General features: G+C 38.8%; 5 protein-coding genes and 1 long non-coding RNA gene across 7 annotated transcripts; all 6 read right to left on the bottom strand.

Moving 5' to 3' along the window:
- Window positions 1–2,697: 2,697 nt before the first annotated feature.
- On the bottom strand, window positions 2,698–4,417 carry LOC122998760. Its single transcript, XR_006407498.1, has 3 exons — window positions 4,299–4,417; window positions 4,152–4,203; window positions 2,698–3,923 (listed from the first exon to the last, which is right to left on the bottom strand). It is a non-coding gene; the product is annotated as an uncharacterized LOC122998760 (long non-coding RNA).
- A 1,506-nt stretch (window positions 4,418–5,923) lies between these two features.
- On the bottom strand, window positions 5,924–8,486 carry LOC122999030 (E3 ubiquitin-protein ligase TRIM21-like). The gene is made up of 2 exons (XM_044376106.1): window positions 8,395–8,486; window positions 5,924–8,166 (listed from the first exon to the last, which is right to left on the bottom strand). The coding sequence occupies exon 2, from the start codon at window positions 8,155–8,157 to the stop codon at window positions 6,523–6,525; it is 1,635 nt and encodes a 544-aa protein (XP_044232041.1). The 5' UTR covers window positions 8,158–8,166; window positions 8,395–8,486; the 3' UTR covers window positions 5,924–6,522.
- A 2,258-nt stretch (window positions 8,487–10,744) lies between these two features.
- LOC122998571 (E3 ubiquitin-protein ligase TRIM21-like) lies at window positions 10,745–12,829 on the bottom strand. The gene is made up of 2 exons (XM_044375501.1): window positions 12,611–12,829; window positions 10,745–12,382 (listed from the first exon to the last, which is right to left on the bottom strand). The coding sequence occupies exon 2, from the start codon at window positions 12,371–12,373 to the stop codon at window positions 10,745–10,747; it is 1,629 nt and encodes a 542-aa protein (XP_044231436.1). The 5' UTR covers window positions 12,374–12,382; window positions 12,611–12,829.
- A 2,128-nt stretch (window positions 12,830–14,957) lies between these two features.
- LOC122998572 (E3 ubiquitin-protein ligase TRIM39-like) lies at window positions 14,958–16,277 on the bottom strand. Its single transcript, XM_044375502.1, has one exon. The coding sequence runs from the start codon at window positions 16,128–16,130 to the stop codon at window positions 14,958–14,960; it is 1,173 nt and encodes a 390-aa protein (XP_044231437.1). The 5' UTR covers window positions 16,131–16,277.
- Window positions 16,278–18,808: 2,531 nt separating this feature from the next.
- On the bottom strand, window positions 18,809–24,715 carry LOC122998413 (E3 ubiquitin-protein ligase TRIM21-like). Of its 2 annotated transcripts, XM_044375311.1 has the most exons (3): window positions 24,350–24,715; window positions 21,045–21,090; window positions 18,809–20,842 (listed from the first exon to the last, which is right to left on the bottom strand). In XM_044375311.1, the coding sequence occupies exon 3, from the start codon at window positions 20,838–20,840 to the stop codon at window positions 19,218–19,220; it is 1,623 nt and encodes a 540-aa protein (XP_044231246.1). In that variant the 5' UTR covers window positions 20,841–20,842; window positions 21,045–21,090; window positions 24,350–24,715; the 3' UTR covers window positions 18,809–19,217. The 2 variants fall into 2 exon arrangements, with proteins under 2 accessions (XP_044231246.1, XP_044231245.1); XM_044375310.1 differs by lacking the exon at window positions 24,350–24,715 and having other exon boundaries at window positions 21,045–21,340.
- Window positions 24,716–24,922: 207 nt separating this feature from the next.
- LOC122998573 (E3 ubiquitin-protein ligase TRIM21-like) lies at window positions 24,923–25,927 on the bottom strand. The gene has a single exon (XM_044375503.1). It carries the CDS (start codon window positions 25,925–25,927, stop codon window positions 24,923–24,925), a length of 1,005 nt encoding a protein of 334 aa, XP_044231438.1.
- Between the last annotated feature and the right edge of the window lie 499 nt (window positions 25,928–26,426).

Consider the following 26,426-nt stretch of genomic DNA (forward strand, 5'->3'; position numbering starts at 1 on the left):
TGTAAGTGATGTCAGATTAAAAATAACCCGTCTAACTCCTGTGCAGCTACAGATTGTTAAACTTTATTTAAAATTCTAAGATATGAGAGATAAGAGATGTGAGCCTGCAGCTGCACAGAGACAAATAAGTACAGATAAATAATGAATGAAGACAAACTATAAAAGTAAAATACATAAATGAGAATAAAAAATAAAAACTATACAGGAGGTAAAATTCTAAGGTACCAAATATATCAGGCTGAATTCGGAGGAAAATTGTGTGTAAAATTACGTTCAAGAAATCTACAATAACTTCATTTGATATATTGAATATTGAATTGAATATTGCAGCTAAAAAAACATGAAGTTTTGGGCTTGAATGTTTCACTCAGTGTAAATATCATATAAGATAACATGTGTGATGCCGTCTATTTAAAAGAAAAGACACCTACAGTTCAGAAAAAAATTGGAAAACGGAGTTAAAATCACATATTAATCAAACCTTAAACTGTTTGAGTGTAAAAGCAGATCTGTGCAGGAGAAAGAGAGCGAAACCACTTCCTGGATTAAAAGTGAAAGAAAAGAAAAAGTGAAATACGAAACGACAGATCACTGAATCGACCTGCTCATCCTGTCATGAAATCTCTGATGCGCACTCGGCCTCGATATCACCAAACAGCTTTCTGACAGCTGTAAAACTGAGCCCCGTCTTCACTTTAAAACTCTCAAGCCGTCATGTGAGTCTGATCTTCATCCTCTCCTCATCTGATTCCAAGAAACGTCCTCTTCCCCCCCCCCCCCCCCCCCTTCTGCAGCTCCTGACTCGCTTCAAAGACTCCCGTCATCTCTCTTATTTCCTGTCTTGTCACAGAAGCGCTCCTTCAGCCTAACGTTTAAGGCAGGTATTGGTAATGCATTAGCAGACAGCAGACAGGGTGGCAGACACTTGAATGATCTAATTACCAGTCATATTGGATTAGTCTGACTCAGAAGGGGAGAAGAGATGAGTGAAGAAGACTCCGTCAGGGCCCCTTGACATCCTCTTGAGAGTCTTTGGGGCGGGGGGGGGGGTATTCAAGATTAACCGACCGCTGTCTGTGTTTTCTCAGAGAAATGGGGCGAGTGAAGAAGGGAAAAGTGCAGCTTAAGCAGTGTAATCGCTCCGTCAGGGAAATACTTACTCTTACTGTATTTGTGAGATGATATAGTTGGTGAATTGTTGTGAATATATAAATCTTCCCTAAAGAAATTATATATAAAATCATAAAAAATAAATTATGCTAAGTAGCGGGGGTTGTAGCCAAAGCTGGATTATCATCAGGACAAAGTGGGCAACAGTTCCAGACACTCGGAGGCCTCAGAGACCAAAGATTGTCTGTGTTGCAATCACTTTGTGTTCATTTGAATAGTTTGCACCACTAAATTAATTACTATTAGTAAGTTTTCTGTCAACACAATGAGAAAATCTTCAGTGGCAACATATTTCATGTTTTTTTCCTGCCAAAATCTTGCAGTACAATATGTGCTGATAGTAACAACAGCATAAACTTTGTTATGGTTGTGTTCAGGCACTGGCGGCACTTTGTTACACACTCAAGAATGTGTTTTTCTTCTGGTTCCTTCAGTTGGATGTTTGAGCTTCACTTTGCAGAATGATGTATGTGCAGAGTTTGTTTTTATATTCATCTGCTGAAAGTAGAAAGTTTCTCTGTGTTCACCAAAAGTCTGAGTTTAAGGTGTGTTCCTACGAGCATGATTTGTGACATCACAACTAGTTTGGAGCTGAAACTTTCCTTCAACAGGATATTGATGAAGTTCAATACACAGTGGAAAAGCCTGCGGATTGTTAGAGAGGAGGAGGGAGCTGCCGAGCTGAAGAAGGCGAGCCAGATGGAGAGATGGAGATCCTCAAGATAGAGTCGCAAACAAAACAGAAAGTTCAGGAGGATCGTCTCAGGTGTGAGTGGTCAATAAAAGAGGAGAGCTGGCAGAGAACAGAGGAACAGAGGAGCTGCAGAAACAAGTGGAGGAAAAGTGGCTCGCTGAGGAAGAGAAGAGGCTCAATAAGGCGAGCAAGATGGAGGAGCTGATGACACTACTGCTCCAGGAAAACATTAAGCTTCAAACACTTCACGCCTCCTCTGCTGATAATTTTGATTTGAATATTAACTACTTGGATTCTAACAACTTGTCTCAGAGAAAATACTGAAGTATATACAGTTTCTCTTTTAAGGAACTTGCCTTAAAAACAGACAGAGAAGGCAAAGAGGAAAAACAAAGAAAAGAGAGGAAGGAAGGAGACAGAAAAGAGGCTAAAGAAGGAGAGGAAAAGAGAGAGAGAGGGGGATATGAGAGGAAGGAGTAACATGTTTTTCCTTCCTAATCCCTCTCACCCCTTCTGCCTCTCACAATATGAAGTGATTCTACAGTGAAGGACTTTAATGTAGATAACTTTCATAAAGCAGGGAAACACCGCCATCCAGTGGTTAAAGTTCAGTACTGCATCAAAGTGTTTACACAGACTTAGGAGTAGTTTGACTTTTCAATTAGAGGACATATGCTCACAGAAGTGTGTATTTGTATTTTAGAGACATATTTAATTCAATTTTCAATTCAATTTTATTCCATCCATTATCACTTAGTACACATGAACATGAACGACGCAAATACTTGTATTTATACTTCAAAAAAACACCCAAAAACCAACAGCATAGCCATCATGCCTCCATCATGGCGACACAATCTTCTAAATTTTGTTATTTAAATGATTAAAAATGTTTTACAAAATGTTTATTTTGCATTAAAATATATGGATTGTGTAAAAGGCAGTTATGATGATTGGATGATGGCAGCAATGATTTGTATAAACCTTGTGTCAAATAAACTGCAGCTACAAGAACATGCAAATAATTATAGGAAAACAGTATCACATATCTTTTTTCTGTGTAAAAAAACAAACAGATGTTGGTTTGTAGTGCTTATAAAAAATCAGCAGTCTAACAAAACCTTCACAAATTGAATCACACAAATGATACATCATAAAAAAAAATAATTCTCAAAATAAAAAAGTATAAGATATAAAGCACAATCACAGGACAGTTTTAACATTAATATATGATAAGTCAGAAAGAATAAGATAAATAGTGAAGCAGAATGAAAAGTTTCACTCGCTTCAGTTTAAAAATGGATGAAATGCAGCAGAACCAGAAATATCATCCTGTTGATTCAATTAAGTTGTATGCTGCGGTCTGTAATTTTAAATGTTACCAAAAATACCAAAGCAAGGCCTTTTACTATTGGACTCCAGTGCTTACTGTATGATGTGAGAAATGCAAACTGTACAATAAAATTTTCTTCAGTAATTCTACCAAAATATGTCCATACATCCATTTTTAAAACCCACTTACTGCTATACAGGTTTTTTTTAAATTTCCCATTTACACATGCAAGAACAGTTTATTGTGGTTCACACACATTCTTCCCTCTAGGTTCTCCACAGGATCAATCAGCTGATGTCTTTTCAGGCCTGATATATTCAGATGAGGCTCCAGGTGAATCTCACAGTAGGACACCAGACACACCAGACAGGACTTCACAGCCTTCAGTTTGGTTCCAGTACAGACGTCACAGGGAACTTCTCCTGGTTTAGCAGCTTGTTGCTCTGATCTGCTGCTGCTGGCTCTCTGTTGAGCTGATTGTCTGAACCGATCAACCATCTTAGAGATGAAAATGTTGACCTGCAGCTCAGGTTTTGAGGAGAAAAGCTTTTTACAGATGGGACACTGGCATTGGACAGTGTCACTATCCCAGTGTTCACTGATGCAGTTTTTGCAGAAGTTGTGTCCACATGGTATGGCGACTGGATCAGTGAACACATCCAGACAGATGGAGCACAGAAACTGATCTTCAGACAGCAGACTAGTGGCAGCAGCCATATCTACACACTGAGAACAAAAAGTCAAAGTAATTACAGATTTTTCGATAGTTTTAAATATCAAACAATGATTACTGAATAATTAGGTCATTTTGTATAACTACATTGCACTTAAGTGAAAGTTTTATTTGACTGCTGTTAGTATTAAATGAAAAGAGAAGCATTTCCTGCTTGATTAGAGCTCAAGTATTTGTTAATGCTGGTTGTTTAAATAATAAATATTATCTGCTGTACTCACCAGTGTTTCTGCTGTAGATGAGAAAGACCTGATGAACTTAGTTAAAATTTGTCTGTAGAAAGAAACACAGAGTTGTCTCAACTGCAGTTCTCCTGTTGCTTTGACAAACTTTATGTTTCATTTCAGAAATGTGACGTTGAAGTTCACCTGTTTTTCCACTATTGCTCCGCCTCTCACTGCAGCTCTGTTAATGATGTATTGTTTCCTCCTTCAGGGTGATTATTGTGGCATATTTTTGGCACAGGATTCATTTCATAGGGAGGTGCATGTGGGCACCCTCTAGTGACCGGAGGCTTGATCATTTCTTCCAGATTTTCTTTGCTACAGCAGCCATTAGAATATATATTTACAAAAAGACAACCACTGAGCTCAGTTATTTTTAATTGAGCTCAAATAAAAATAGTAAGAACATTTTCACAGTTTTCACATTGTTCAAATAAAATAAATATAATATAATATAATAAATAAATTTTCAAGTAGTATATTGCATCTAAAAAAAGGGAAGAGAAAGCATTGGTTGAAAACTCCCTCTGCTCTAAAAATCTAAAGATGTGGAACACACAGTGCTTCTTACTAATAACTCCTTATCATCCCTTTTGTTACACACAGTCTAGTGTTTCCAACAGACACAAGGGACCAAAAATGAAATGGTCTGTATTTATGTTGCTAATCTGCCACAACTGAAGGTTTTTATTTCTTTATTTGTAGATTCTAAGGTCCTACGACAGAGATGTTGGTACATCTCGTCAGCGTTTTTGATGAGATTGTATGCACGTTGATAATGAAAGTAATTATTTGTTTCAGCCATACAGGAGTGTCTGTAAACAACCTGCACCCAGAATGACTGATTGCACCTGTTCCAAACCCTCAATCCTTCATAAAGAATCATATTCTTATCTTTCCTTGTAATGTTTTCTATCTGCAGCCTTCTGTGTTGAATTAGGTTTTCTACATTGATTTGATGCACTTCTGCCAACTGTGTTCTTAGACTATAAATGCAGCCATCAGAACTCACAAAAATATCACATAGAGAGAAAAGTCAGCAAAACATTTTAAAAAGTGCAAACACTGAAGTCAGACTTTAAATGAGTCTTGTTCACTATATTCTAAATTTTGTTCCTAATGAAGAGAAACCTGTTTCTGATGTGTCTCTACACTCACTGTGGGAGGCTTTACCAAGGTACAAATATTTTGACTTTGTAATCACTATGAGGTCACATTTAAAAAGGGAAACACAAGGTAAGTTACATATCTGGTGTTTGCAAAAAAAAAAAAAAAGGTATTCAAAGAGAGTATTGACAGAGGCAGTGATGAAGAGGTTTGCATATGAAGGGGAAATCTGTGGAGGAGCAACAGTAGTTTAACTATGTTACAGTGTCATATTGGACACATGTGGTTCCATCAGACTGCAGCAGTTAAAGAGTCTATGATTTCATCCAAAAAATATCAATGTAGGAAACGTATGTACTCGCTTTATGTTTTATTGTTTAATGTTTTTACACTGAACAACATAAACTAAACTAATGTAAAGTAAGTTTTAAATAAACCTTCACAATATGAATCACACAAACGATACCTCATATCCAGGGAGAGATGATTATATTACTCCTGACCTTTGACCCCAGACCACAGTTCAGCAATCTAGAGACAACCAAACTGAGTTGTTTGTGATTTACATCTTATGTTATACTTTTTCATATTATTACTTTTATTTTTAAACCAGTGAGGTCCAGATAAATTTCATAACTGAAAAACAATCACAGAGCTGTTTTAACATTAATATATAATATATCAGAAAAAATAGATACATAGTGAGGCAGAGTAAAGAGAAAAGATTTGCTCACTTCAGTTGGACTTAATTTAGTCAGATAACATTCAGTCCCATTAAAAGAGTATTCCACCAATTTAACTTTGCACTCCAATAATATTTTTTAAAGGATCTAAATTAGTTCAGCAGAAGCAGAGATACTGTCTTATTTAGTTTATGCTATCATGCTGTAGTCTGTAATCTAAAGTGTTATCAAAAACACCCGAACTAGGCCCTGTAACTATTGGACTATAACAGCCATTTTCTAAACCCACACATGCAAAACCTTTTCTGTTTACATTGTTGTGATGTTTGTCATTTGAAGACAGGTATTAACCTTATTAGAACAGAATAAACAACATTACATAAATTCAAACAAATCATTTGTTGTGAAATTACTGTCTTGCAGTAGTAAGTAGAAATGGGATATATAATAAAGAGTGCAAACATCTACAACAACTAGAATCTGAAGAAAACAAGAACACACTGTACATTACCACTAAACATGGAGATTTCTCACATTAAAAAACAGTGAAATCAAATCAAGGAAATCAAATGGTTTCTCTACTCAGTGTGGTGGACAGGGGAGATGATCAGAGGGGTGGAGTTTTTACCGCCCTGATTAAGACAGGGACAGAAGAATGGGAGGAGATTCTCATTGAAGGAGCAGCCGTTATAGGAGTAGATAAGAGCTGCATTATCGACATCATAAAAGGAGACCAGACCCTCCTCATAATCCACAAACACCCCAACCTTCTGAGGCTTTGACTTCAGAGAGAGACAGACTGGAGTATCAGCAAGAGCAAAGTACATATTTTCATTCGTCAAACATACAGTCCAGTAACCAATCTCACAGCTAATTGCAGATAGCTCCTTCCTGTTGATTGACTCTCTGACAACTCCTAAAACCCAATCAGACTTTCCTTTAACCTGAACCTCAAAGTACATTTTCCCAGAAGAAACAGTTTGCTTCCCTAAGACACAGGCACCAATAGAAAATCTCTCTGGGTTGTCTGGGAGATTCTTCTTTGCATCAACATGATGGACTTGTTTCCCATCATCAGACAGGATGAGATTGGGATTTGCTGTATCAGGATCAAGTGTCACATCCACTGCATACTGCTGGACCCACATCAGCTCAGCCTTTGTGAACATTTTCTTCAGTTTCTCCACCAGTTGATCCACAACTGTCTTCACAGTCCCATCATATGCCGGCAGACAGACTTTGACATCTGTCCAGTCTTTGGTGGGTGGAGCAGCGTTCAGGGACGGGAAGCTTTGGAGGAGGTGGAGGTGGTCTTCAGAGTGTGAGAGCTTTTCCAGCTCAGAACTCCTCTTCTTCAGCTCAGAGATTTCCTGCTCCAGCTCTTTGATGAATCCTTCAGCCTGTGCCTCTGTCCTTTTCTGCTTCTCTTCAATCATTGTGATGACTCTGGCCTGGTATTTCTCAACTGACTCCTTCAGTTTGGCAAAGGCCTGAACATCTTCTGCTATCTCTTTGTCTGTATTTTCCTTGCTGAGCTTGACGGATTGTTTGATCTCTTGAATTTTCAGTCGTTTCTTCTGGATCATCTGCTGAATTTCAGCCTCTGTCTTCTCCAGCTCGGCCTTCTTTTCTTCATATTCCTCTTTTAGAGGAACAACTTCATGTGCTTTGTGGTTTAAAATTGTGCAGAGCATACAGACACATGTCTGATCATCCTTGCAGAACAACTCCAGAGCTTTATCGTGCTTCATACACATCCTGACTTCCAGGTTCTCCACAGGATTGATCAGCTCATGTCTTTTCAGGCCTGATATATTCAAATGAGGCTCCAGGTGAATCTCACAGTAGGACACCAGACACACCAGACAGGACTTCACAGCCTTCAGTTTGGTTCCAGTGCAGACGTCACAGGGAACTTCTCCTGGTTTGGCAGCTTGTTGCTCTGATCTGCTGCTGCTGGCTCTCTGTTGAGCTGACTGTCTGAATCGATCAACCATCTCAGAGATGAAAATGTTGACCTGCAGCTCAGGTTTTGAGGAGAAAAGCTTTTTACAGATGGGACACTGGCATTGGACAGCAATATCCCAGTGTTCACTGATGCAGTTTTTGCAGAAGTTGTGTCCACATGGTATGGCGACTGGATCAGTGAACACATTCAGACAGATGGAGCACAGAAACTGATCTTCAGACAGCAGACTAGTGGCAGCAGCCATATCTACACACTGAGAACAAAAAGTCAAAGTAATTACAGATTTTTCGATAGTTTTAAATATCAAACAATGATTACTGAATAATTAGGTCATTATGTATGACTACATTGCACTTAAGTGAAAGTTTTATTTGACGGCTGTCAGTATTAAATGAAAAGAGAAGCATTTCCTGCTTGATTAGAGCTCAAGTATTTGTTAATGCTGGTTGTTTAAATAATAGATATTATCTGCTGTACTCACCAGTGTTTCTGCTGTAGATGAGAAAGACCTGATGAACTTAGTTAAAATTTGTCTGTGGAGAGAAACACAGAGTTGTCTCAACTGCAGTTCTCCTGTTGCTTTGACAAACTTTATGTTTCATTTCAGAAATGTGACGTTGACGTTCACCTGTTTTTCCACTATTGCTCCGCCTCTCACTGCAGCCCTGTTAGTGATGTATTGTTTCCTCCTTCAGGGTGATTATTGTGGCATATTTTTGGCACAGGATTCATTTCATAGGGAGGTGCATGTGGGCATCCTCTAGTGACCGGAGGCTTGATCATTTCTTCCAGATTTTCTTTGCTACAGCAGCCATTAGAATATATATTTACAAAAAGACAACCACTGAGCTCAGTTATTTTTAATTGAGCTCAAATAAAAATAGTAAGACCATTTTCACAGTTTTCACATTGTTCAAATAAAGAATTTTCAAGTAGTATATTGCATCTAAAAAAAGTGAAGAGAAAGCATTGGTTGAAAACTCCCTCTGCTCTAAAAATCTAAAGATGTGGAACACACAGTGCTTCTTACTAATAACTCCTTATCATCCTTTTTGTTACATACAGTCTAGTGTTTCCAACAGACACAAGGGACCAAAAACAGCCAAAAGTCTGTATTTATGTTGCTAATCTGCCACAACTGAAGGTTTTTATTTTTTTATTTGTAGATTCTAAGGTCCTACGACAGAGATGTTGGTACATCTCGTCAGCGTTTTTGATGAGATTGTATGCACGTTGATAATGAAAGTAATTATTTGTTTCAGCCCTACAGGATTGTCTGTAAACAACCTGCACCCAGAATGACTGATTGCACCTGTTCCAAACCCTCAATCCTTCATAAAGCATCATATTCTTATCTTTCCTTGTAATGTTTTCTATCTGCAGCCTTCTGTGTTGAATTAGGTTTTCTACATTGATTTGATGCACTTCTGCCAACTGTGTTCTTAGACTATAAATGCAGCCATCAGAACTCACAAAAATATCACATAGAGAGAAAAGTCAGCAAAACATTTTAAAAAGTGCAAACACTGAAGTCAGACTTTAAATGAGTCTTGTTCACTATATTCTAAATTTTGTTCCTAATGAAGAGAAACCTGTTTCTGATGTGTCTCCTCACTGACTGTGGGAGGCTTTACCAAGGTACAAATATTTTGACTTTGTAATCACTATGAGGTCACATTTAAAAAGGGAAACACAAGGTAAGTTACATATCTGGTGTTTGCAAAAAAAAAAAAAAAAAGGTATTCAAAGAGAGTATTGACAGAGGCAGTGATGAAGAGGTTTGCATATGAAGGGGAAATCTGTGGAGGAGCAACAGTAGTTTAACTATGTTACAGTGTCATATTGGACACATGTGGTTCCATCAGACTGCAGCAGTTAAAGAGTCTCTAATCTCATCCAAAAAATATCAATGTAGGAAACGTATGTACTCGCTTTATGTTTTATTGTTTAATGTTTTTACACTGAACAACATAAACTAAACTAATGTAAAGTAAGTTTTAAATAAACCTTCACAATATGAATCACACAAACGATACCTCATATCCAGGGAGAGATGATTATATTACCCCTGACCTTTGACCCCAGACCACAGTTCAGCAATCTAGAGACAACCAAACTGAGTTGTTTGTTTTTCAGTCATGAACTTTATCTGGACCTCACTGGTTTAAAAATAAAAGTAATAATATGAAAAAGTATAACATAAGATGTAAATCACAATCACAGAGCTGTTTTAACATTAATATATAATATATCAGAAAAAATAGATACATAGTGAGGCAGAGTAAAGAGAAAAGATTTGCTCACTTCAGTTGGACTTAATTTAGTCAGATAACATTCAGTCCCATTAAAAGAGTATTCCACCAATTTAACTTTGCACTCCAATAATATTTTTTAAAGGATCTAAATTAGTTCAGCAGAAGCACAGATATTGTCTTATTTAGTTTATGCTATTATGCTGTAGTCTGTAATCTAAAGTGTTATCAAAAACACCCGAACTAGGCCCTGTAACTATTGGACTATAACAGCCATTTTCTAAACCCACACATGCAAAACCTTTTCTATTTACATTGTTGTGATGTTTGACATTTGAAGACAGGTATTAAACTTATTAGAACAGATTAAACAACATTACATAAAATCAAACAAATCATTTGTTGTGAAATTACTGTCTTGCAGTAGTAAGTAGGAATGGGATATATAATAAAGAGTGCAAACATCTACAACAACTAGAATCTGAAGAAAACAAGAACACACTGTACATTACCACTAAACATGGAGATTTCTCACATTAAAAAACAGTAAAATCAAATCAAGGAAATCAAATGGTTTCTCTACTCAGTGTGGTGGACAGGGGAGATGATCAGAGGGGTGGAGTTTTTACCGCCCTGATTAGAACAGGGACAGAAGAATGGGAGGAGATTCTCATTGAAGGAGCAGCCGGTATAGGAGTAGATAAGAGCTGCAGCATCGACATCATAAAAGGAGACCAGACCCTCCTCATAATCCACAAACACTCCAACCTTCTGAGGCTTTGACTTCAGAGAGAGACAGACTGGAGTATCAACAAGAGCAAAGTACATATTTTCATTCGTCAAACACACAGTCCAGTAACCATTCTCACAGCTAATTGCAGATAGCCCCTTCCTGTTTATTGATTCTCTGGCAACTCCTAAAATCCAATCAGACTTTCCTTTAACCTGAACCTCAAAGTAAATTTTTCCAGAAGAAACAGTTTGCTTCCCTAAGACACAGGCACTAATAGAAAATCTCTCCGGGTTGTCTGGGAGATTCTTCCTTGCATCAACATGATGGACTTGTTTCTCATCATCAGACAGGACGAGTTTGGGATATGCTGTATCAGGATCAAGTGTCACATCCACTGCATACTGCTGGACCCACATCAGCTCACCGTACATTTTCTTCAGTCTCTCCACCAGTTGATCCACAACTGTCTTCACAGTCCCATCATTAGATGGCAGACAGACTTTGACATCTGTCCAGTCTTTGGTGGGTGGAGCAGCGTTCGGGGACGGGAAGCTTTGGAGGAGGTGGAGGTGGTCTTCAGAGCATGTGAGCTTCTCCAGCTCAGAACTCCTCTTCTTCAGCTCAGAGATTTCCTGCTCCAGCTCTTTGATGAATCCTTCAGCCTGTTTCTCTGTCCTTTTCTGCTTCTCTTCAATCATTGTGATGACTCTGGCCTGGAATTTCTCAACTGACTCCTTCAGTTTGGTAAAGGCCTGAACATCTTCTGCTATCTCTTTGTCTGCATTTTCCTTGCTGAGCTTGACGGATTGTTTGATCTCCTGAATCTTCAGTTGTCTCTTCTGGATCATCTGCTGAATCTCAGCCTCTGTCTTCTCCAGCTCGGCCTTCTTTTCTTCATATTCCTCTTTTAGAGGAACAACTTCATGTGCTTTGTGGTTTAAAATAGTGCAGACCATACAGACACATGTCTGATCATCCTTGCAGAACAACTCCAGAGCTTTATCGTGCTTCATACACATCCTGACTTCCAGGTTCTCCACAGGATCAATCAGCTCATGTCTTTTCAGGCCTGATATATTCAGATGAGGCTCCAGGTGAATCTCACAGTAGGACACCAGACACACCAGACAGGACTTCACAGCCTTCAGTTTGGTTCCAGTGCAGACGTCACAGGGAACTTCTCCTGGTTTGGCAGCTTGTTGCTCTGATCTGCTGCTGCTGGCTCTCTGTTGAGCTGACTGTCTGAACTGAGCAACCATCTCAGAGATGAAAACGTTGATCTGCAGCTCAGGTTTTGTGTAGAAGAGCTTTTTACAGATGGGACACTGGCATTGGACAGCAATATTCCAGTGTTCACTGATGCAGTTTTTGCAGAAGTTGTGTCCACATGGTGTACTGACTGGATCAGTGAACACATCCAGACAGATGGGGCACAGAAACTGATCTTCAGACAGCAGACTAGTGGCAGCAGCCATATCTACACACTGAGAACAAAAAGTCAAAGTAATTACAGATTTTTCAATAGTTTTAAATATCAAACAATGATTACTGAATAATTAGGTCATTTTGTTTAACTACATTGCACTTAAGTGAAAGTTTTATTTGACGGCTGTCAGTATTAAATGAAAAGAGAAGCATTTCCTGCTTGATTAGAGCTCAAGTATTTGTTAATGCTGGTTGTTTAAATAGTAGATATTATCTGCTGTACTCACCAGTGTTTCTGCTGTAGATGAGAAAGACCTGATGAACTTAGTTAAAATTTGTCTGTGGGGAGAAACACAGAGTTGTCTCAACTGCAGTTCTCCTGTTGCTTTGACAGACTTTAAGTTTCATTTCAGGAATGTGACGTTGAAGTTCACCCGTTTTTTCACTATTGCTCCGCCTCTCACTGCAGCTCTGTTAATGATGTATTGTTTCCTCCTTCAGGGTGATTATTGCAGCATATTTTTGGCACAGGATTCATTTCATAGGGAGGTGCATGTGGGCATCCTCTAGTGACCGGAGGCTTGATCATTTCTTCCAGATTTTCTTTGCTACAGCAGCCATTAGAATATATTTTTACAAAAAGACAACCACTGAGCTCAGTTATTTTTAATTGAGCTCAAATAAAAATAGTAAGACCATTTTCACAGTTTTCACATTGTTCAAATAAAGAATTTTCAAGTAGTATATTGCATCTGAAAAAAGGGAAGAGAAAGCATTGGTTGAAAACTCCCTCTGCTCTAAAAATCTAAAGATGTGGAACACACAATGCTTCTTACTAATAACTCCTTATCATCCCTTTTGTTACATACAGTCTAGTGTTTCCAACAGACACAAGGGACCAAAAGCAGCCAAAAGTCTGTATTTATGTTGCTAATCTGCCACAACTGAAGGTTTTTATTTTTTTATTTGTAGATTCTAAGGTCCTACGACAGAGATGTTGGTACATCTCGTCAGCGTTTTTGATGAGATTGTATGCACATTGATAATGAAAGTAATTATTTGTTTCAGCCCTACAGGAGTGTCTGTAAACAACCTGCACCCAGAATGACTGATTGCACCTGTTCCAAACCCTCAATCCTTCATAAAGCATCATATTCTTATCTTTCCTTGTAATGTTTTCTATCTGCAGCCTTCTGTGTTGAATTAGGTTTTCTACATTGATTTGATGCACTTCTGCCAACTGTGTTCTTAGACTATAAATGCAGCCATCAGAACTCACAAAAATATCACATAGAGTGAAAAGTCAGCAAAACATTTTAAAAAGTGCAAACACTGAAGTCAGACTTTAAATGAGTCTTGTTCACTATATTCTAAATTTTGTTCCTAATGAAGAGAAACCTGTTTCTGATGTGTCTCCTCACTGACTGTGGGAGGCTTTACCAAGGTACAAATATTTTGACTTTGTAATCACTATGAGGTCACATTTAAAAAGGGAAACACAAGGTAAGTTACATATCTGGTGTTTGCAAAAAAAAAAAAAAAGGTATTCAAAGAGAGTATTGACAGAGGCAGTGATGAAGAGGTTTGCATATGAAGGGGAAATCTGTGGAGGAGCAACAGTAGTTTAACTGTGTTACAGTGTCATATTGGACACATGTGGTTCCATCAGACTGCAGCAGTTAAAGAGTCTCTAATCTCATCCAAAAATATCAATGTAGGAAACGTATGTACTCGCTTTATGTTTTATTGTTTATTGTTTTTACACTGAACAACATAAACTAAACTAATGTAAAGTAAGTTTTAAATAAACCTTCACAATATGAATCACACAAACGATACCTCATATCCAGGGAGAGATGATTATATTACCCCTGACCTTTGACCCCAGACCACAGTTCAGCAATCTAGCCAAACCAAACTGAGTTGTTTGTTTTTCAGTTATGAACTTTATCTGGACCTCACTGGTTTAAAAATAAAAAGTAATAATATGAAAAAGTATAACATAAGCTGTAAATCACAATCACAGAGCTGTTTTAACATTAATATATAATATATCAGAAAAAATAGATACATAGTGAGGCAGAGTAAAGAGAAAAGTTTTGCTCACTTCAGTTGGACTTAATTTAGTCAGATAACATTCAGTCCCATTAAAAGAGTATTCCGCCAATTTCACTTTGCACTCCAATAATAATTTTTAAAGGATCTAAATTAGTTCAGCAGAAGCACAGATATTGTCTTATTTAGTTTATGCTATTATGCTGTAGTCTGTAATCTAAAGTGATATCAAAAACACCCGAACTAGGCCCTGTAACTATTGGACTATAACAGCCATTTTCTAAACCCACACATGCAAAACCTTTTCTGTTTACATTGTTGTGATGTTTGACATTTGAAGACATGTATTAACCTTATTAGAACAGAATAAACAACATTACATAAAATCAAACAAATCATTTGTTGTGAAATTACTGTCTTGCAGTAGTAAGTAGAAATGGGATATATAATAAAGAGTGCAAACATCTACAACAACTAGAATCTGAAGAAAACAAGAACACACTGTACATTATCACTAAACATGGAGATTTCTCACATTAAAAAACAGTAAAATCAAATCAAGGAAATCAAATGGTTTCTCTACTCAGTGTGGTGGACAGAGGAGATGATCAGAGGGGTGGAGTTTTTACCGCCCTGATTAGAACAGGGACAGAAGAATGGGAGGAGATTCTCATTGAAGGAGCAGCCGGTATAGGTGTAGATAAGAGCTGAAGCATCGACATCATAAAAGGAGACCAGACCCTCATCATAATCTACAAACACCCCAACCTTCTGAGGCTTTGACTTCAGACAGAGACGAACTGGAGTATCAACAAGAGCAAAGTACTTATTTTCATTCGTCAAACACACAGTCCAGTAACCATTCTCACAGCTAATTGCAGATAGCCCCTTCCTGTTTATTGATTCTCTGGCAACTCCTAAAATCCAATCAGACTTTCCTTTAACCTGAACCTCAAAGTAAATTTTTCCAGAAGAAACAGTTTGCTTCCCTAAGACACAGGCACTAATAGAAAATCTCTCCGGGTTTTCTGGGAGATTCTTCTTTGCATCAACATGATGGACTTGTTTCTCATCATCAGACAGGACGAGTTTGGGATATGCTGTATCAGGATCAAGTGTCACATCCACTGCATACTGCTGGACCCACATCAGCTCACCGTACATTTTCTTCAGTCTCTCCACCAGTTGATCCACAACTGTCTTCACAGTCCCATCATTAGATGGCAGACAGACTTTGACATCTGTCCAGTCTTTGGTGGGTGGAGCAGCGTTCGGGGACGGGAAGCTTTGGAGGAGGTGGAGGTGGTCTTCAGAGTGTGAGAGCTTCTCCAGCTCAGAACTCCTCTTCTTCAGCTCAGAGATTTCCTGCTCCAGCTCTTTGATGAATCCTTCAGCCTGTTTCTCTGTCCTTTTCTGCTTCTCTTCAATCATTGTGATGACTCTGGCCTGGAATTTCTCAACTGACTCCTTCAGTTTGGTAAAGGCCTGAACATCTTCTGCTATCTCTTTGTCTGCATTTTCCTTGCTGAGCTTGACGGATTGTTTGATCTCCTGAATCTTCAGTTGTCTCTTCTGGATCATCTGCTGAATCTCAGTCTCTGTCTTCTCCAGCTCGGCCTTCTTTTCTTCATATTCCTCTTTTAGAGGAACAACTTCATGTGCTTTGTGGTTTAAAATAGTGCAGACCATACAGACACATGTCTGATCATCCTTGCAGAACAACTCCAGAGCTTTATCGTGCTTCATACACATCCTGACTTCCAGGTTCTCCACAGGATCAATCAGCTCATGTCTTTTCAGGCCTGATATATTCAGATGAGGCTCCAGGTGAATCTCACAGTAGGACACCAGACACACCAGACAGGACTTCACAGCCTTCAGTTTGGTTCCAGTGCAGACGTCACAGAGAACTTCTCCTGGTTTGGCAGCTTGTTGCTCTGATCTGCTGCTGCTGGCTCTCTGTTGAGCTGACTGTCTGAACTGAGCAACCATCTCAGAGATGAAAACGTTGATCTGCAGCTCAGGTTTTGTGTAGAAGAGCTTTTTACAGATGGGACACTGGCATTGGACAGCAATATTCCAGTGTTCACTGATGCAGTTTTTGCAGAAGTTGTGTCCACATGGTGTACTGACTGGATCAGTGAACACATCCAGACAGATGGAGCACAGAAACTGATCTTCAGACAGCAGACTAGTGGCAGCAGCCATATCTACACACTGAGAACAAAAAGTCAAAGTAATTACAGATTTTTCAATAGTTTTAAATATCAAACAATGATTACTGAATAATTAGGTCATTTTGTATAACTACATTGCACTTAAGTGAAAGTTTTATTTGACGGCTGTCAGTATTAAATGAAAAGAGAAGCATTTCCTGCTTGATTAGAGCTCAAGTATTTGTTAATGCTGGTTGTTTAAATAATAGATATTATCTGCTGTACTCACCAGTGTTTCTGCTGTAGATGAGAAAGACCTGATGAACTTAGTTAAAATGTGTCTGTGGAGAGAAACACAGAGTTGTCTCAACTGCAGTTCTCCTGTTGCTTTGACAGACTTTAAGTTTCATTTCAGAAATGTGACGTTGAAGTTCACCTGTCTTTCCACTATTGCTCCGCCTCTCACTGCAGCCCTGTTAATGATGTATTGTTTCCTCCTTCAGGGTGATTATTGCAGCATATTTTTGGCACAGGATTCATTTCATAGGGAGGTGCATGTGGGCATCCTCTAGTGACCGGAGGCTTGATCATTTCTTCCAGATTTTCTTTGCTACAGCAGCCATTAGAATATATATTTACAAAAAGACAACCACTGAGCTCAGTTATTTTTAATTGAGCTCAAATAAAAATAGTAAGACCATTTTCACAGTTTTCACATTGTTCAAATAAAGAATTTTCAAGTAGTATATTGCATCTGAAAAAAGTGAAGAGAAAGCATTGGTTGAAAACTCCCTCTGCTCTAAAAATCTAAAGATGTGGAACACACAGTGCTTCTTACTAATAACTCCTTATCATCCCTTTTGTTACATACAGTCTAGTGTTTCCAACAGATACAAGGGACCAAAAACAGCCAAAAGTCTGTATTTATGTTGCTAATCTGCCACAACTGAGGGTTTTTATTTCTTTATTTGTAGATTCTAAGGTCCTACGACAGAGATGTTGGTACATCTCGTCAGCGTTTTTGATGAGATTGTATGCAGGTTGATAATGAAAGTAATTATTTGTTTCAGCCATACAGGAGCGTCTGTAAACAACCTGCACCCAGAATGACTGATTGCACCTGTTCCAAACCCTCAATCCTTCATAAAGCATCATATTCTTATCTTTCCTTGTAATGTTTTCTATCTGCAGCCTTCTGTGTTCAATTAGTTTTTCTACATTGATTTGATGCACTTCTGCCAACTGTGTTCTTAGACTATAAATGCAGCCATCAGAACTCACAAAAATATCACATAGAGAGAAAAGTCAGCAAAACATTTTTAAAAAGTGCAAACACTGAAGTCAGACTTTAAATGAGTTTTGTTCACTATATTCTAAATTTTGTTCCTAATGAAGAGAAACCTGTTTCTGATGTGTCTCCTCACTGACTGTGGGAGACTTTACCAAGGTACAAATATTTTGACTCTGTAATCACTATGAAGTCACATTTAAAAGGGAAACACAAGGTAAGTTACATATCTGGTGTTTGCAAAAAAAAAAGTACGCAAAGAGAGTATTGACAGAGGCAGTGATGAAGAGGTTTGCATATGAAGGGGAAATCTGTGGAGGAGCAACAGTAGTTTAACTGTGTTACAGTGTCATATTGGACACATGTGGTTCCATCAGACTGCAGCAGCTAAAGAGTCTCTAATCTCATCCAAAAATATCAATGTAGGAAACGTATGTACTCGCTTTATGTTTTATTGTTTAATGTTTTTACACTGAACAACAAACTAAACTAATGGAAAGTAATTTCCTAAAACATATCCAAAATACAATAAAATACTTTTTACAGACTATACATTTAAAATCAGTAAACCTTCACAATATGAATAACACAAACGATACCTCATATCCAGGGAGAGATGATTATATTACTCCTGACCTTTGACCCCAGACCACAGTTCAGCAATCTAGAGACAACTAAACTGAGTTGTTTGTTTTTCAGTTATGAACTTTATCTGGACCTCACTGGTTTAAAAATAAAAGTAATAATATGAAAAAGTATAACATAAGATGTAAATCACAATCACAGAGCTGTTTTAACATTAATATATAATATATCAGAAAAAATAGATACATAGTGAGTCAGAGTAAAGAGAAAAGTTTTGCTCACTTCAGTTGGACTTAATTTAGTCAGATAACATTCAGTCCCATTAAAAGAGTATTCCGCCAATTTAGCGTTGCATTCCCATAACATTTTTTAAAGGATCTAAATTAGTTCAGCAGAAGCACAAATATTGTATTATTTAGTTTATGCTATCATGCTGTAGTCTGTAATCTAAAGTGTTATCAAAAACACCCAAACTAGGCCCTGTAAGTATTGGACTATAAACAGCCATTTTCTAAACCCACACATGCAAAACCTTTTCTGTTTACATTGTTGTGATGTTTGACATTTGAAGACAGGTATTAAACTTATTAGAACAGATTAAACAACATTACATAAAATCAATTCAATTAATGATCATCAAATTATTGTGTTGCATCAGTAAGTAGAAATGGGCTATATAATGAAGAAGGCAAACATCCACAACAACTAGAATCTGAAGAAAACAAGAACACACTGTACATTACCACTAACCATGGAGATTTCCTACATTAAGTAACAGTGAAATCAAATCAAGGAAATCAAATGGTTTCTCTACTCAGTGTGGTGGACAGGGGAGATGATCAGAGGGGTGGAGTTTTTACCGCCCTGATTAAGACCAGGACAGAAGAATGGGAGGAGTTTCTCATTGAAGGAGCAGCCGGTATACGAGTAGATAAGAGCTGAAGCATCGACATCATAAAAGGAGACCAGACCCTCCTCAGAATCCACAAACACCCCAACCTTCTCAGGCTTTGACTTCAGACAGAGACGAACTGGAGTCTCAGCAAAAGCAAAGTACTTTTCATTCCTTAAATTCACAGTCCAGTAACCATTCTTGCAGCTGATTCTGAATAGCCCCTTCCTGTTGATTGACTCTCTGGCAACTCCTAAATCCCAACGCATCTTCTCTTTAACCTGAACCTCAAAGTAAAATCTTCCAGAAGAAACAATCTGCTTCCCTAAGACACAGAGACCCCTAGAAAATCTCTCTGGGTTGTCTGGGAGATTCTTCTCTGCATCATCATGATGGACTTGTTTCCCATCATCAGACAGGATGAGTTTTGGATTTGCTGTATCAGGATCAAGTGTCACATCCACTGCATACTGCTGGACCCACATCAGCTCACCGTATGTGAACATTTTCTTCAGTCTCTTCACCAGTTGATCCACAACAGTCCCATCATATGACGGCAGACAGACTTTGACATCTGTCCAGTCTTTGGTGGGTGGAGCAGTGTTCAGGGACGGGAAGCTTTGGAGGAGGTTGAAGTGGTCTTCAGAGCGTGAGAGCTTCTCCAGCTCAGAACTCCTCTTCTTCAGCTCAGAGATTTCCTGCTCCAGCTCTTTGATGAATCCTTCAGCCTGTTTCTCTGTCCTTTTCTGCTTCTCTTCAATCATTGTGATGACTCTGGCCTGGTATTTCTCAACTGACTCCTTCAGTTTGGTAAAGGCCTGAACATCTTCTGCTATCTCTTTGTCTGCATTTTCCTTGCTGAGCTTGACGGATTGTTTGATCTCTTGAATCTTCAGTCGTCTCTTCTGGATCATCTGCTGAATCTCAGCCTCTGTCTTCTCCAGCTCAGACTTCTTTTCTTCATATTCCTCTTTTAGAGGAACAACTTCATGTGCTTTATGGTCTAAAATAGTGCAGACCATACAGACACATGTCTGATCATCCTTGCAGAATGACTCCAGCAGTTTATCGTGCTTCATACACATTCTTCCTTCCAGGTTCTCCACAGGATCAATCAACTGATGTCTTTTCAGTCCTGATGCTGTCAGATGAGGCTCCAGGTGAGTCTCACAGTAGGACACCAGACACACCAGACAGGAATTCACAGCCTTCAGTTTGGTTCCAGTGCAGATGTCACAGGGAACTTCTCCTGGTTTGGCAGCTTGTTGCTCTGATCTGCTGCTGCTGGCTCTCTGTTGAGCTGACTGTCTGAACTGAGCAACCATCTCAGAGATGAAAATGTTGACCTGCAGCTCAGGTTTTGTATAGAAAAGCTTTTTACAGATGGGACACTGGCATTGGACAGCAATATTCCAGTGTTCACTGATGCAGTTTTTGCAGAAGTTGTGTCCACATGGTATGGCGACTGGATCAGTGAACACATCCAGACAGATGGAGCACAGAAACTGATCTTCAGACAGCAGACTAGTGGCAGCAGCCATATCTACACACCAAGGACAAAAGTAAAAGTAGTTACAGAATTGTTGATACTTTTAAATATCAAGGAATGATTACTGAAATATTAAGAGGTCATTTTGTATTATACACGTGACACATCGTGCTTGAAAAGAGATACGAAAAGAGAGGCATTTCCTGGTTGGATAGAGCTCAAGTATGTGCTTATGCTGGTTGTCTATTGTACTCACCAGTGTTTCTGCTGTGTTGCTGAGAAAAATTGAATGAACTTTGTTTCTCTTTAGAGAAAAAATAAACTGAGAGAGTTGTCTGAGTTTTGCTCCTAACGTTTTGACAAACTTTCAGTTTCATTTCAGGAGTGTGACGTTGAAGCTCATATATCTTTAACTCTTGCTCTGCCTGTTGCTGCAGCTCTGTTGGTGACTTTTTTACCTCCTTCAGGATGATTATTGTGAAATATTTTTAGAACAAGATACATTTCATAGGGAGCAAAGTACATAACCTGTATATGGACACCCTCTGGTTGTTGGAGACTTAATACTTGTTTTCACATCTTTGTCTTTGTTCTGCAGTGGGAGGCTACAGTATAGCAGCCATTAGAACATACATTCACAAAAAGGCAACTACTGAGTTCAGTTTCCATATAGAGTTTTAAGCCTGTTTATATCACCTGTTTTTTTTCCCCACTGTACAACAAAAAATAGAAAAAACTGTAGGAAACAGTTTCGGATTGGATTGCATTGGATTTAATTAACCTCTTAACTTGATATATCCTCGTCACTGCACCTGAGCAGCTCTGGGGTCCACTCAGCTGCCACTTAACAAGAGCTATAAATGAGCTACTGTACATACTTGGCCAGCTCTTTCTATGCAAATTACATGAACCACCGACTCACTCACTCAGTCACACTCAGCTGGTCAGCTCTTAATGAGCACCAGCGAGGGAAAATCACTATCACGCACACCTTTGTTGAAAATAGCACACACACGAAGGATCTGTCTGTCGATTATCTATATTTTTTCTTATTGTCAACAGATCTCATGTGCAGAGACAAACCAACAATGAAGTATTATTAAAGAAAGAAAGAAAAATACCCTTCACAATATGAATCACACAAACAATACCTCATATCCATGGACAGATGATTATCTTTCCCCAGAGCAGTTTTTACATTAATATATCAGAAAAAGATTGCTACATAATGAGGCAGAGTGAAGAGTAAAGTTTGTTGTCATGTAGTGCGGAGCAGATGGGCCCAAATGCAGGACACTGCAGGCTCAGTGAGGCTGAAGAAACTTCTTCTTTGATAAGGACATGAGCAGACCAAAAACAAAGCTAACAGCTCAAAGCAAAAACTGATCACAGTCGTGCTTCACAAACTTGGACAATACATAACAATACCTAACAGACTAAACCGAGGAGCCAACAAAGACTGAATGGAAATCCAGGGCTAAAATACAAACTGAACTAATGAGGAAATGGGGAACAGGTGACTGGACAGGGGAACAAGCAAGCAGCTGATGGTTGAGGGAGACACTGGGAGCAGGGAAGGGCTGACGAGGCTGATAAGGGACAGGTGTGTAGAAAACAGAGCAGGGCAGGGCAGGGCAGGGCAGGGCTAAAGAGCTTGATGCAGGGCAGGTGTGGAGGGGAAAAAACAGGCTTGGGAGGAGTGCAGGAATACACAAAGCAAACAGAACACAAACCTCTTGATACAAACCAGTCTACATTAACCTGTCCAGGAAGATACATGAATATAAACTCAAGTACACAACACTATGAGCTAATCAGAAATACAAGACAGTCCTTTAAAGGTACAACACAAATAATATGAACAAGCAAAATCAAATGACCAAAAGGACTTGGAAACAGAAGTGTAACATAGTAAGTAAGTAAGTAAGTAAGTAAGTAAAACTTTATTTATATAGCATGTTTTTTAACACAGGTTACAAAGTGCTTTACAGTGACATTGGGACACAAAGAAAATAGGACACAAAAACCATGAAAGACACATTCAAGAACACATACAGACATCTCACACATACGAACACAGCAAGCGTACAGTCATCACCCAGAGCACACACTTGAATTTATGAAATGTTATGAAAAAGCCATTCTAAAAAAAGGAGGCTTTTAGGTGTTTTTTGAAACAGTCAACAGATTCAGCTGATCTGATGGAAGTGAGGAGACTGTTCCAAAGTCTGGGTGCCAGGGCAACAAAAGCACAGTCAGCTGGGTTTTTTAGTTTGGCACGTGGTACGGCCAACAGGTTTTGGTTGGAAGACCTAAGTGACCGCATGGTAGTATATGGGCTTAGTAGCTCGGATATATATGCAGGAGCTAAACCGTGTAAGGCCTTACAAGTGATTAAGAGAATCTTGAAATCAATCCTGAACTTCACTGGCAGCCAATGCAGTGAGGCTAAAACAGGAGTGATGTGGAATCTGTGGCCAGTCCTAGTTAATAGCCTTGCTGCTGCATTTCGTACAAGCTGAAGACGTGACAGGTCAGCTTGGCTAAGGCAAGTGAAAAGGGAGTTACAGTAATCGAGACGGGAAAAAAATGAAGGCATGAATGATATGCTCTAGGTCAGAGGCTGACAGTAATGGTCTGATTTTTGCAATGTTCCGAAGTTGAAAAAAGCAGGATTTAACCATTTTATTGACATGGTGTTCAAATTTCAATTTAGGGTCAAATATAACACCAAGATTCCTGGCGTTAGTTTTGACATAGGGGGCAAGTGGGCCAATATGCTGAATGATGCCTTTAGCAGTATTTTCGGGGCCAAAAATAAGAAGCTCAGTTTTGTCAGAATTTAACTGATGAAAGTTGACAGACATCCAGTCCTTTATCGCAGCTAAACAGCTGTGGAGAGTGTTTAGGTTGCTAAAATCATCTGGTTTTACAGAAAAATATAGCTGAGTGTCATCTGCATAGCAATGACAGGATATACAACCAAAGTGATTATCTGGCCCAAGAGCAGCACATACAAAGAGAAAAGAATTGGACCAGGTATTGACCCCTGGGGCACCCCATATAGCAGAGGGGTGGATGAGGACACATAGTTACCCATAGAGACAGAAAAACTTTTATTTGACAAATATGACATAAAACATTCTAGAGCTTTCCCTGAGATACCAACACATGTATTTAGTCGATTAATGAGGATGGAGTGATCAATAGTGTCAAAGGCAGCGCTCAAGTCAAGTAAGACCAAGATGGAGAGTTCCCCCGTATCAGCCTGCATGAGGATGTCATTCATGACTCTTAACAGAGCAGTCTCAGTACTATGGTTTTGACGAAAACCAGATTGAAATTTATCAAAGATAATATTTCTTTCCACAACTTGGAGAAACTGCTCAGCAACAAGTTTTTCCAGTATTTTGGAAATGAAAGGCAATTTTGAGATGGGTCTGAAATTGTTTAAAACAGCTGGATCAAGGCCAGGTTTTTTTTAGAAGTGGCTGGACACTTCAAAAACATAGGAGACCAAGAGATCAAAAACAGAGAGTCCAAAAACCATGAGTCCATGACATTTTTCTCACTAAAGAGAAAAGTTTTGCTCACTTCAGTTGGACTTAATTTAGTAAGATAACTTTCAGTCCCATTAAAAGAGTATTCCACCCACCGATTTAGATTTGCACTCCCATAACATTTTTTAAAGGATCAAAATAAGTGCAGCATAACCAGAGATATTATCTTATTTAGTCTATACAATTATTCTGTAGTCTGTAATCTTAAGTGTTACCAAAAACTCTTGAGCTAGGCCCTGTAACTATTGGACTATAACAGCCATTTTCTAAACCCACACATGCAAAACCTTTTCTATTTACATTGTTGTGATGTTTGACATTTGAAGACAGGTATTAACCTTATTAGAACAGAATAAACAACATTACATAAAATCAATCAAATCATTTGTTGTATTGTGTATATGTATATTGTGTTGTAGTAGTAAGTAGAAATGGGATATATAATAAAGAGGGCAAACATCTACAACTACTAGAATGTGGAGAAAACAAGAACACACTGTACATTATCACTAAACATGGAGATTTCCTACATTAAGTAACAGTGAAGTCAAATCAAGGAAATTAAATGGTTTCTCTACTCAGTATGGTGGACAGGGGAGATGATCAGAGGGGTGGAGTTTTTACCGCCCTGATTAAGACAGGGACAGAAGAATGGGAGGAGTTTCTCATTGAAAGAGCAGCCGGTATAGGAGTAGATAAGAGCTGAAGCATCAACATCATAAAAGGAGACCAGACCCTCATCATAATCTACAAACACCCCTACCTTCTCAAGCTTTGACTTCGGAGGGAGATGGACTGGACTGTCAGCAAAAACAAAATGCTCTTCATTCCTAAAATCTAGAGTCCAGTAACCATTCTCACAGTTAATTGTGATTCTCCCCTTCCTGTTGATTGACTCTCTGGCAACTCCTAAAACCCAATCAGACTTTCCTTTAACCTGAACCTCAAAGTAAATTCTTCCAGAAGAAACAATCTGCTTCCCTAAGACACAGGCACCAATAGAAAATCTCTCTGGGTTGTCTGGGAGATTCTTCTTTGCATCAACATGATGGACTTGTTTCCCATCATCAGACAGGATGAGTTTTCGATTTGCTGTATCAGGATCAAGTGTCACATCCACTGCATATTGCTGGACCCACATCAGCTCAGCCTTTGTGAACATTTTCTTCAGTCTCTCCACCAGTTGGGCCAACGCTTTCTTAATAGTCCCATCATATGATGGTGGATAGACTCTTATTTCTGTCCAGTCTTTGGTGGGTGGAGCAGTGTTCAGGGACGGGAAGCTTTGGAGGAGGTTGAAGTGGTCTTCAGAGTGTGAGAGCTTCTCCAGCTCAGAACTCCTCTTCTTCAGCTCAGAGATTTCCTGCTCCAGCTCTTTGATGAATCCTTCGGCCTGTTTCTCTGTCCTTTTCTGCTTCTCTTTAGTAACTGTGATGACTCTGGCCTGGTATTTCTCAACTGACTCCTTCAGTTTGGTAAAGGCCTGAACATCTTCTGCTATCTCTTTGTCTGCATTTTCCTTGCTGAGCTTGATGGATTGTTTGATCTCTTGAATTTTCAGTCGTCTCTTCTGGATCATCTGCTGAATCTCAGCCTCTGTCTTCCCCAGCTCGGCCTTCTTTTCTCCATATTCCTCTTTCAGAGGAATATGGAGTGCTCCTAACGCTTTGACAAACTTTCAGTTTCATTTCAGGAGTGTGACTTTGAAGCTCATATGTCTTTCACTGTTGCTCCGCCTGTTGCTGCCGCTCTGTTGGTGACTTATTGCGATATATTTTTAGAACAAGATACATTTCATAGGGAGCAAAGTACATAACCTGTATATGGACACCCTCTGGTTATTGGAGACTTAATACTTGTTTTCACGTCTTTGTCTATGTATTTGTCTTTGTTCTGCAGTGGGAGGCTACAGTATAGCAGCCATTAGAACATACATTCACAAAAAGGCAACTACTGAGTTCCAAGCACACCTTTGTTGAAAATAGCACACACATGAAGGATATGTCTGTCGAGTTTCTGTATTTTTTCTTATTGTCAACAGATCTCATGTGCAGAGACAAACCAATAATGAATTGAGT

This window comes from Thunnus albacares, chromosome 15 (genome assembly GCF_914725855.1).
Source record: "Thunnus albacares chromosome 15, fThuAlb1.1, whole genome shotgun sequence".
NCBI classification, from domain to species: domain Eukaryota; kingdom Metazoa; phylum Chordata; class Actinopteri; order Scombriformes; family Scombridae; genus Thunnus; species Thunnus albacares.

What these genes read in the sequence shown, in the direction of transcription:
- LOC122999030 (XM_044376106.1), bottom strand. Translation starts at nt 8,157, where the DNA reads ATGGCTGCTGCCACTAGTCTGCTGTCTGAAGATCAGTTTCTGTGCTCC.
- LOC122998571 (XM_044375501.1), bottom strand. Translation starts at nt 12,373, where the DNA reads ATGGCTGCTGCCACTAGTCTGCTGTCTGAAGATCAGTTTCTGTGCCCC.
- LOC122998572 (XM_044375502.1), bottom strand. Translation starts at nt 16,130, where the DNA reads ATGTGTATGAAGCACGATAAAGCTCTGGAGTTGTTCTGCAAGGATGAT.
- LOC122998413 (XM_044375310.1), bottom strand. Translation starts at nt 21,165, where the DNA reads ATGAAACTGAAAGTTTGTCAAAACGTTAGGAGCAAAACTCAGACAACT. An exon ending in GCAACACAGCAGAAACACTG is followed by an intron (nt 20,843 to 21,044) that starts GTGAGTACAATA and finishes CTTGGTGTGTAG; the next exon opens with ATATGGCTGCTGCCACTAGT.
- LOC122998573 (XM_044375503.1), bottom strand. Translation starts at nt 25,927, where the DNA reads ATGATCCAGAAGAGACGACTGAAAATTCAAGAGATCAAACAATCCATC.